Raw genomic sequence first — 11,224 nt, 5'->3', positions numbered from 1 at the left:
ACGGTATAATGTCGGCTTTATTAGCTCGCAGACTACAAGTGTTACCCTTTAGTCTAACTGATCTCCAGTCAGAATCAATGTTAGGGACCTGAGGACTCCAACGTACCAACGAGGAATCTACTTAGAAGCTTTTATGTGTAATAAAGTCTTCTCCCTGCAGATGGTTCCTGTCAGCTCGCTCTGCCGAGCACAAAGCCAGAGTGCAAAGAAGATTAAAGTTTGCAAAGATCTCCGAGGTTCAAAGAGTACACGGATGGCTGCGATGATAGAGCGGTGGAGACGAAGGAAGAGAGCGAGCTCAGACACATCCCTCGACGTCGGCGGATGTTTCTCGATAATTCGCAGCGACCCGTTTGATGGACATCTCTGAGCCTCTTGGAGCCGGCGTGAGCTCCCAGCTTGCGGTGTGGCTGTAATTGCCTGTTGGTCGCGGTAATGGCTAACTGTCTCTGCAACGTTTACTTTTCATTATGCTGATGTATTCATCACGGCCCCCTTTTGTTGACCTTATCAATCAGAGTTTAATTTCCTACAGATTTCTTTTTAATTACAACTGTTTCTCTTCCTCCCCCGTCCCCCTGGGGTCCGCTCAGATTGCGGCACCCGCCCGTTAAGAGGTGGCACCCGCCGGCACGGTGACGGTGGCACACTGTTGCCCGGTCAGAGATTAATCAGCCGTTATAGTGCCTCTGCCACGCTCGGAGCCTCGAGTCAAATCCACGACTTAATTGGCAGTGAAATGGCGGCCGGAGACAGTCCCGCTGACCGGCAGCCAGCAGTAAAGGGCATCTGAGCGCCGGCATTCACCTCTCAGCTGTCACACAACCTGATTACATTAGCCTGTACAGGTCTGATAACTGCATCCCCCACACCCTGCGATTAAATTGATTTGAAGTACAAAGATGATTCGGTGGCCTTTAACTCCACTCGTTTGTGGGAAGACACTTACAAGGAGGCGGTTATTACGGCAACACGTGAGGAATACGTCGGATTCATTTAGCTGCTGAAATACGTCAAAAAGCAGAGACGGCTGGAGGCAGAGAGAGTTGGAACTGCTGTTTATTAAAGCATCCATCCATCCATTTTCTATACACTGGGGTCATGTGGGGCTGGAGTCTATCCCAGCTGACTCAGGGTGAAGGCAGGTTCACCTGGACAGGTAACCAGTCTATCACAGGGCTACACTTAGAGACAGACAACCAAGCACACTCACATTCACACCTACGGACAATTTACAATCACCAATTAACCTCAACATGTTTCTGGACTGTGGGAGGAAGCCGGAGAGAACCTACGCTGCACGGGGAGAACATGCAAACTCCACGCAGAAAGATTCCGGTGCCCCCACCGGGACGCGAACCGGCAACCTTCTTGCTGCGAGGCAACGGTGCTAACCACCTCTCCACCCTGCAGAAAACAAATAAATAAAAATAAAGTTAAAATAAGGAGAGATATGAAGTAAAGCAGGATTCCGTCCTGAAGGCCAGGTCATCACATCTGAACACCAGCTTAGCTCTGAATAATCTGGTACGAGCTGTTTACCCGTTAATAAGAAATGATGCTTTTAATTCCAAGTCTGTCCTTAAAAATCCCCCTCTTGCATCTCAGCCGGTCGTGTTCAGCCAAAAAGCCGCAAGGTTTTGCGAGACGCCGGCGAATCGACCTCCTTCCATTCACAAACACGGGTTATCGCGCGCCATTTACCGAGTGCTTTTAGTAGCCATTCAGGGTGTTTGCTTTTAAAAATTGGGGTCACCTGGAGTGCAGGTTTTTTTTCTCTCTCTCTCCAGGTGTGTGTGTGTGTTTGCGGCTTTTTTTCTTAAACACACATCCTATTAGAGTCTGTCTGAGGCCTGAAGGCCCGCTGGTAGATGAGCACCACACAGTTCAATCAAAGTGTCGAAAGGACAAATCCTCTCATCGCCGTGTGTCGTTAGCACACAATAGCGTGCAGACGTTCGGCAAAGAGAGCAACCCCGAGAAGTGCTGCTCCCTCGTTCTACCTGTGGAGGGAAATGACGCCGACAAATTTGGCAGCGTGGGCCGCCATGTTCCCTTTGTATTGATTAGAGGATTAACTGTGTTTAGTTTTGACTCAAGTCACCGTGGAGGAGGAGTGTGTCGCTAATCACTTAGCGTCAAGGCATTAGCGCTTGCAGCTGTGGGTTCGATTGTGGTAAACGGCTGCAATGCGTCCCCCGAGACCCTGTGGGACTGATGGTCGGCCCGGTTCATTTCTCCACCGACCCGCCCTCCCCTCCGGTCCCTCCTCCACCTCTCATAGCCGACAATATTTGCAAGAAGCAGGAAGCGCATCCATCCATCCGTTTCCCTTTAATGACTCCGAGGCATGTCTCAAGCTGTCGGTGCACGGACCCCATTCTGCTAGGACGGTGTCAGCGTCGCATCTCCTGCCGGTGATTGGATGAGCTATAGCTGTGGGTTGAGGATGGGGTTAATATGTAGGCGGCACCCCTCGGAGATACTGCGGCGATTACTGGAGGTGGACGCTCCTTTAATGCTCTCATCACTCCTGGTGAGAAACCATTCCGTCCCACACACACGAGTGGCGTCGCGGCTTCGAGGTGTCATTAACCCGCGGCTCGGCCACGCTGACTGATGGGAAGACGCTCCATCTCGCACGCAGGTGATGGCGGAGGTCGCCGGCAAATGAGACGCCATCAGACCAAATTGTGATGTTGGGTTGTCTGCCGCTGGTCATGAAGTGTGCTTTTGCTTCTTCGCAGCTGGAATGCTTTGTGCTCTCACAAGAGGAAAAAAAAAACTTTTGATAATGCCGAACAGAACCTTGAGGTCAGGCCGACACTGCTAAGTAGTGGCGGTGAGTGGCGTGAATGGAGCGTCAAGGATTAAAAGGTCAATGGGGCTCCTAAGCTGTGAGAAGACGGAATATAAAGTTGAGGACGAGCCCGTTCAATCCTCCAGACTCCCCATTAGCTGTCACGCATCGTGCTCAAATAGCGTTCTAGCCTGTATTACACATTTATTGGGGTTATGCACTTGTCCCAAGTAGGAACAAGAGATTAGCTTTTTTTCATCAACATCTTTTTTTCGCCGTTCACGATGTCCTGCTAAAAAAAAAAGTGTAGAAGTTGTTGCTAATTGTTTTGCACCTGCATGACAACAGATTGCTCCTCCCACAGCCTCCACAGGTTCGTCTCCCTCAGCTCTACATCCAGGAGCCAAAGCGATGACAAACACAAATCATGTTTCCTCGTTTGAAATTCGTCGTACAGCAGCGTCAGCGAGATGTGCATTCCCAAAATGACTCGGTTTGGCATTTAAAGTTGAGATGCAGTATCGCTTTACCCCTCACTGTTGTGACAAACTCATGCATATTCATCATGTCCTAATAGACTAATGTGTTCCCTGTAAATGATCTCCTCTGACTGTACCGGGGCTGTTCGTCGTGCTTTCTGGGCTGATGCTCATGAATATGCATCCCTGTGGTGTTAGCATGTGTTCCCAGGTCTGGCTGGATTTCTGCTGCTGCCCACCGTCCTGAAAAACATAATTACTTAACCTGAGCTCAAAAAAAAATCAAGTTTGCTCCTTTGTTTTACTCACAGTGTTGCTAAGAGTCCACTTATAGTTTTACCTTTAACTAATTATCCGTCACTACGTTTAGCTGTTCCACCGTTCTGTTCGTTGTTCGAAGCCTCTTATTTCAATAGTTTTTATTTTAATGCTTCAACAGTCTTTTCATGACTTACAGAAGTTTTGGCCTTTATCCGTTGCAGAGAGATGATTATTTAAAATATTTTATCTAACTGTTTTAATTACCTTCAGCTGTTTCAACCTTTTATTTATTACATAAAGGAAACTATTTGAATTGTTTAGCTGTTACTTCTAGCTAACATTTTCCATCATTTATCGATCACGTTTAACAAACTATGTTTATTATTTTACTTTTAACTGACTTCACTCATCCACACATTACTTTGATTTATTACTAAAAGCTATTTATATATTATTATAGATTATATAGTCTAATAGTTAGTCTATTTGGTTTTTTGAGCACTGAAAACAAAAACAAATAGACTCAGAAACAGTTTCTGTGCAGATGCCGTATATGTGCACAAAACAATTTAATGGGTTTTATTGAATGGTTTTATGAATGTTTTTTAATGAATATTTTATCTTGATCTTTATCTAGTCTTACATGTTTTTGTTGATTGTTTTGTTTTGATGTTATTTTATTATTTGTTGTTTATTTACTTTGCACCTAAGGATGGCACTTTTAATTTCGTTGTTCTCATACGATGACAATAAAGACGTTCTGATTCGTATATTTTCAGTAAACGGTTATTTTTAGCTAATTTAGTCGTATTTACTTTGATCCAACTATTTTATGTCGTCATTACTATCAGCTGCTTCACACACAGTTTGACTTTCATCCTTCTCTTTATTGTTGATCCGTCACTTTTAGCTCATTATACCAACTGCTGGTTATTTAAGCTGTAATTTATTAATCACTCATTCATTGCTTATTGCTTTTCATGCTCTAAGATACTTGTTTGAATTGTTTTCCGTTGCTTTTAGCTATTCCAGCGTTGTTCTTTATTGTTTTTGTTCACGTTCAGCTAACTTTGCCGTTTATTCTTTGCTTTTTTCTGTCTATTTCAACCACTTACCCGTTACTTCTCGCTGTTTTATGGTTTCAACCTTTTATTATTTGTCCAACACTCCCATTTAACCTTTATTTTTTAGCATCGTATTTTGATTTCTCTGCTCGTTTGGTGTCCGTCTCAGGTTAGCTGAAGCTTCAGTTTGTTTTTGTGAACATAAATGCACCGATGATCACTGAGATGCTCGTGTTTGGATGTTTATTGTAATCTCGAGCATTATTCTCTCAAAATAGATTTTCTATTCAGATTCAACTTCTCAACAGTCTTTCCACAGGCCCTGGGCTACTTCAGCCGTCCCCTCCTGGGCTCCAGGCTCCTCTGGTTAGAAACAACAGCTCTGGAGCATTAATCAGATTTAAAGTGCGGTAAAAGCAGACTTAAATAGTACGGAAGTGATGAAATTCAAATCAAATCACAGTTGCATTTGTTATACAACAACAAAGTGTTCTTTTTGTTGTTGCATTAAAAGAGTACGACGTCTGGTGACATTTGTTTTTGTCGTGGGCTGTTTGGAAATACACATTTTGTCAAGAGGCTTTTACAAGCATTCAGCGAATAACTGAAGTGGTCTGTAACAATGATTGCTTGATTAGGCCTCAGTAACGGTCTACTTTCTTTAGTTTTCCTTGAAAGCTTTCACTGAATGGAGAGTGATTATTGTTTATGCACTTCGTTCCTCGTTAAACCCAATATTCTGTGTGTTTTTTAAAGGGATGCTTGAGAGGACTTCAAATTATAGCTTTGCTTTGTCATTACCACTCCATAAATTTGAACTCGACATTTAGAAAAAAGGACAAAAATGCAATTTGTTGCTTTTTTGGGCCCAAATCAAAACCTCCAAGATGGATTTAGTACCTCCAGTTGTTTGTCTGGACTCTTTTTCTTCGTCTTGTTTTGACTATAAGATGCTAAACAAATGGCTGCACAGCGCCACACACAACCTGAGGGCTGCTGCTCAGTTATGACCCTTAATCAGCCCTTCAGCTTGTGAACTTTGTTTTGACTCGGCCCACAGTGTTGTGCTGCCGGCGCAGTGGCAGTCATTGATCAAGCGTGGCACTGTGCTTTGAAACCTGCGGGGAATGTTTGAAGGAAGAAAAGAACAAAAGAAAGCAAAGGAGTAGCGGGGGAGATTAGTAAAATGAGAACGTCTCATGAACTGAGTCTGGAGGAGCTGCGCTAATAATGTGTGTACCTGTCTGTGTGTGTGTGTGTGTGTGTGTGTGTGACCGGTTTATCAGCTGGAATTAAACTGAGGATGCTCCAGTGTGTTTGGACAGGCGGTGTTTTACTCACTTCTTGTTTTCTGTCTCCACAGTGAACAAACACAAGCCGTGGATTGAGACGTCGTACCACGGCGTGATCACTGAAAACACTGACGTCGTTCTGCTGGATCCTCCTCTGGTGGCCCTGGACAAAGACGCCCCCATTCCTTACGCAGGTACGCTACATTTCAACATTAACGCCTGTCAGCTGAGGACGCTCATAACAACGGGGGTAAAGACGGAATATCTCAGACCAAAGGGAGGCAGCCGACGATGACTCAGGTGTTAATCCACACGGGGAAGCGTAGCTGCAGGATATACTTACACTAAGGATATAAACCATATAAAGCTGTCATGTGATATCACTGTGAAGGGGCTTAAATTGGCTTCACTATAACTGCTGCATCACAGCTTTTTTTCTGTGTTAACCCTGCTCTGTGCTGCAACCATTTAATCCAGTAATTCCCACTGAACGTACATTGCATCCAGCGCTCATATTTCATATTTATTTAGAGTGGAAAGGGGCCCAAATAAGCCCCACGGTAGCTGAGGACACTGCAACGAAAAAAACAGTCAAACCGGATTAGATTCTTCCCACTTTGTGACCATTCCAGCTCATCTAAAGGGTGCCAGCTCTTGTGGGAGGACGTTAGCTGGAGGCTGTTGGCGAGCCCGGCCAGCCCATCTCCCGCTAGGCTGCTAATGTGGCCAAGGCCTTAGCATGGGGCTGTTGCACAGGGCTGAAGCCCACTCACAGAGACCCTCAAGCTGAGCTGGATGGATGGATGGACGGACGGAGAGGAGTGTGTGTGTGTGCGTGCTTACTAAAACAGTTTTTTTTCATTGTTTGCTGCTGCTGCTGTGTGTGTGTGTGTGTGTGTGTGTGTGTGTGTGTGTGTGCCGCGGCATGGCCTGAGGGGACTCACTGTAATGGCCACCCTACAGGGAGAAAGAGAGGAAATGATGAGACAGTAGGGAGGGTAGCTGGCTGACCAGCATATGTCCTCTGGCTCTCGATAGACTGATAGCCACACACACACACACACACACACACACACACATATGCACATGCACAGAAGGCAGAGCACATGGGCATTCCTAGATTTCATAAGTGAGGGTAGTGGGAGAGATTTCTCACTAAATTATTAATAAACAGGACCAGCAACATCACCAGTCTCTCTATCGCTTCTCTCCTGCCACACTCTCCTCTTCCTCCTCCTCCTCCTCCTCCTCTCATCACCACTTCCCACATATTTGCCTCTGCACCTCCGAGCAGCCCCAACAAACCCACACCGGCGCCGCTGCAGCAGCCTCCCTCTCGCTCTCCACACCTCTACAGGAGCCGTGTCCAGGCACAGTTCAGGGCAGAGACAGTTATCGAGTCATTAGCTGAAGCGAATCCTCCTTTCTTCGAGCAAATTGCCAGGGTGGAGTGGCAGGTCAGTGCACAGGTAGCGGTTAAGCCTCATTAATTAGGCCCGCCAGCTTTTAATTACCGCACATCTAAGACTCTGACACTGAGTGCCTGACTGACGACTGTCACCCGGCTGAACTGGGCTCATAAAACCACCACCTGCTTCTGCACATTCACACTGTACACATTTGAAAAGTGGGGTTTTTATACACTTTCATATCCAGCAATCACTCTCATCTAAAATAGACGTTAACATAAAAATCCCAATGTAGGAATTTTCCATCAATTTAAAAAAAGCACCTCACGACTCCACGATTACTTCGGCGGGAAATTACCACTAAGCCCGCAGTCTGTCCCTGCTAGTCCGTTACATCGCTCCAAACCCGTCCGGTAATCCTCTCGGACTGCCGAGCAGGGTGCTGCAGCCGCCACACTCACTGGGCTGGAACAACAGGAAATGTGGCAGCGCTGTGTGTCTGAAAGCCGGCGCAGACTGACATCAGCCGTCGCTGTGGCACTACAGCAGCTCACAAGCTTCAAAATCACAGAGACAGGATGTCAGGAAGAGTGAAACGCACAGGTACAGACACTCATTGTTTTATGCATGGCTGTGTCTGACAAAGCGCAGTTGTTTTGCCGTAACAAGCAAAGAAAAATAAGGAAGGTACAAACAGCCATATTCTGCAGACAACAAGGAAGAGCACTTTGATGCACATCTTCAGCCTTCTGCTCTCTCCAGGACTGCCTCTGAGCTGCACATGAACAAAATGTGTGTGGAGCATCTGCTTCTGTCGAGTCTGTCACAACACAACACAGATTTTATTAGTTGACATGTGCCCACACAAACTCAGTCGATCATCAGCTCGATTTTGTTTTTTTCGTTCCAGTTACAACTATACGTTGAGTGATGCTGATGGAAAAGTGAAACCGAGGCGATGCTTCAACTTGGGATCTGCGTCTGACAATTTCTGTAACTTTCCGAACTTGACTATCTGACTATCTGTCACAGGCGCTGGAAAACTTTGCTCCCAGACACTCTTCTTTTTTTTTGTTTTTCATTCTTTACTATTTCTGTCACTTTCCCTCCTCACAAACATGTGCAACGCCGTCGACACCTTCCAAACAATTTCAACAGTTTACAGCAATAAGACACGAGTGAATGGCAAAGTTTATTTTGAGCAACTCCTTTGCTTTCTCCACAGAAAGAACACACGAGTGCTCATTTGTTATTGAATGTTGGTAATAGTAAAGAATAATGGCCTGGAGTATATGTGTAATTATGGACTAGATGGGGTGCAGTTGCCCCGTTGATAATATCTTTTAATTGGCGACGGGTTTTTTTTTGCAAAGTAAAAAGTTATTGAATCAGAGCCACAGCGCTTCTATAGGAGGTGAGAACACACCCATTCCAGATGTTATCATAGCTTTAGATTAGCGTTATTATCTCAAATCATTCCTGTAGATATGGGCCAGTAGGGACGTCTTCAGCCCATTTACTTCTTAATCACCTGGTTTATTGAGACTGCAGCCGTAATTTTGTGCTCACAAAGTCTCCGGACTTTTGGACTTGAGTCCTTGTCCCATCGTGGACCAACACTTTCTGACTTAGGCCCCATTTTGACCTTCTGCTGCTTCATGTCTACCTGTTTTCACTGGATGACGGTCAGGGTGAGGCACCAGAACTACCGGGTTCATCCTCAAATACAGCCTGTTGCCAGTTTACTGCATGTTCACTGGAGATCTCACATGCACTTGTTCACGTGACTGCAAGAGGCTGCCTGTGTGTCAGGGTTACTTTCTGTTTATCAGCGATTTGGTGGACGAGGTCCCTCCTGGCCTGTATGTATGGGGATGATGGTAGGAGCCATTCAGTGGGCTAGATCATCCATCCATCCATCCATCCATCCATCCGCTTATCTGGAGTCGGGTCTCAAGGGCAGTAGGCGGAGCAGGTCGTCCCAGACCTCCCTCCCCTCGGCGACACTTTCCAGCTCTGCCTGGGGGATCCCGAGGCGTTCCCAGGCCAGCCAAGATATAATCCCTCCAGCGGGTTCTGGGTCTGCCCCGGGGTCTCCTCCCAGGTGGACGTGTTCGGAAAACCTCCAGAGGAAGCCTCCCCGGAGGCATCCGAACCAGATGTCCATACCATCTCAACTGGCTAAATCAGGCAGCAAAAAAGCATTTCACACCTGCTAATGTGACAAGATGCTATGAAGACAGATTCAAAATGATCCACATGTGACGGCTGAAGTTCATCCACTGATCTTTAGATGAGGTCAGAGTGGTTCCACCTGCAGTTGTTGAAATGATGTTGGACAAAAAAATATATATATACAGAACAAATATCAGTGAATAACCCTTACAGTCGATGTATTCTATTTTGCTAATTCCATCTGTAAAATCACTTTGGTTTGTGTAGAAACGAGCTCACTCCATCGTCCAGAAGTCCATCAGGTTATTGAACTGAAGTGGCTTTTTTCAGGTGACTCCTGCCGCGCTTCTGCTGAAGTGCCGGGTTAGCAAGGTTAATGTGCAAAAGCTGTGCCGAGCGCCGCTGTTTGACACGGGTTAGCTGGTTGTCAGTTACTCCTGGCTTTCTATTGCCGGCATACACAGAAACTGACACCTATGCATTTTCTCGTGGCGTAACGCACCATTCATGTGTCAATCCTTCACTTTCACTGGTCCCCGGGGCCCTGCGGCTTTTGCTTGGACGCCAAGCAAATGTCTCACCAGTGACCCACAAAACGCATACGCTGCTCAATCAACGGCGCTGTCAGCTTAGACAGGTCCACAAAGCCCCCAAACGCTGGGCGCACACACACATCCACGCTGCATAAATGATACGTTCCACACTTTCTGTTTGCTCTAATGTAACGTATGCAACTTGCCATTTCTCAGACGCTAAACAAGGCATGGGTTTGCTCCTCGCTGCCGTCTGCGCTCTGCAGGCATTCACAGCAAAAAAGAAATGAGACGAGCAGCAGGAATCAGCCTGTTTCTGCCGTCTCATGTGATGTCTGAACAGTGCTTCTGAATTCTAATTTTACTGCATTACCAAACTGTACCTCTCAAGATATTAATAAAAATCAATTATCTCTGACCTTGGGAGAATCCGGCAGCTTCCCATTACTCTAAAAACGCCCGGCGATAACGTATCGTCTCTCACCATAAAGCAAGGTAAATAGATATGAGTAAACATACAGGCTGACTAATACGCTGTGATTAATTATCCTCTCACTGTCTGTCTGATTGGGAAACAGATCTCGAGCTAATTATGAAAAGTATCTCATTAGGACGGTAGCAGCAGCTCAGCGCTGTGTGTAGGTGGAGAAGCATGAGTGTGTTTATTAGCAACAAAGGAATAAGACGGGTTTGTTTGAAAGTGGAAATATGTTGTGTGACTCAGCTGGAATAAATGTGTGAAAGGGAGATAAATCACGTAATGAACAGAGAGAATAAAGGTCAGGTCTGCAGTCAATGCATCTCTTTGTAAAAGATGATGGCTTACTATAAAACGCTTTGAAGTAAGTCTTTAAACATGCACATGCTGAGAGGCCAAATCAAACCACTGCTGATTTAATATGAATATAGAACTTAGCAGATGAAGTATCTTCCTCCTACTTGACTCCGTCACCTGCTGTGGTTGTCACTGAGTACGTGGATTGTTCCCTGCTCATTGATCCTTGATCTGGATTGACCCGGGAATCATTCTGGTCCTTTAACTTCAAGGCTGTCCCAAAGCTTTTATTTCTGCTCTGCAGAGCAATAAGCAGAGAGGGATCTCTCAGGAGCCATGAGGGAGGCCGTACTTACAGGATATTTAACTGAGTGCATCTCCTATATCTTGCACATATCAAAGGGACGGTAGAGAGAGAAGCAAAACCAAACTGGTG

General features: G+C 45.8%; 1 protein-coding gene across 1 annotated transcript in view; it reads left to right on the top strand.

Moving 5' to 3' along the window:
- Nucleotides 1-5,834: 5,834 nt before the first annotated feature.
- The window catches only part of LOC103362784 (calsyntenin-2), a gene marked incomplete at its 3' end in the record, with an annotated part of 206,548 nt that continues 201,158 nt past the window's right edge, over nt 5,835-11,224 (top strand). Inside the window, exons 1-2 of the mRNA XM_008289268.1 lie at nt 5,835-5,850; nt 5,968-6,090. Of these exons, the coding sequence (XP_008287490.1) occupies nt 5,835-5,850; nt 5,968-6,090 (139 nt within the window). The remainder of the gene's footprint in view (nt 5,851-5,967; nt 6,091-11,224) is intronic.

Source organism: Stegastes partitus, unplaced genomic scaffold (genome assembly GCF_000690725.1).
Source record: "Stegastes partitus isolate 25-593 unplaced genomic scaffold, Stegastes_partitus-1.0.2 Scaffold602, whole genome shotgun sequence".
Lineage (NCBI taxonomy): Eukaryota > Metazoa > Chordata > Actinopteri > Pomacentridae > Stegastes > Stegastes partitus.
Note: the sequence above shows the minus strand (reverse complement) of the source record. Positions and strands in the feature narration are given on the sequence as shown.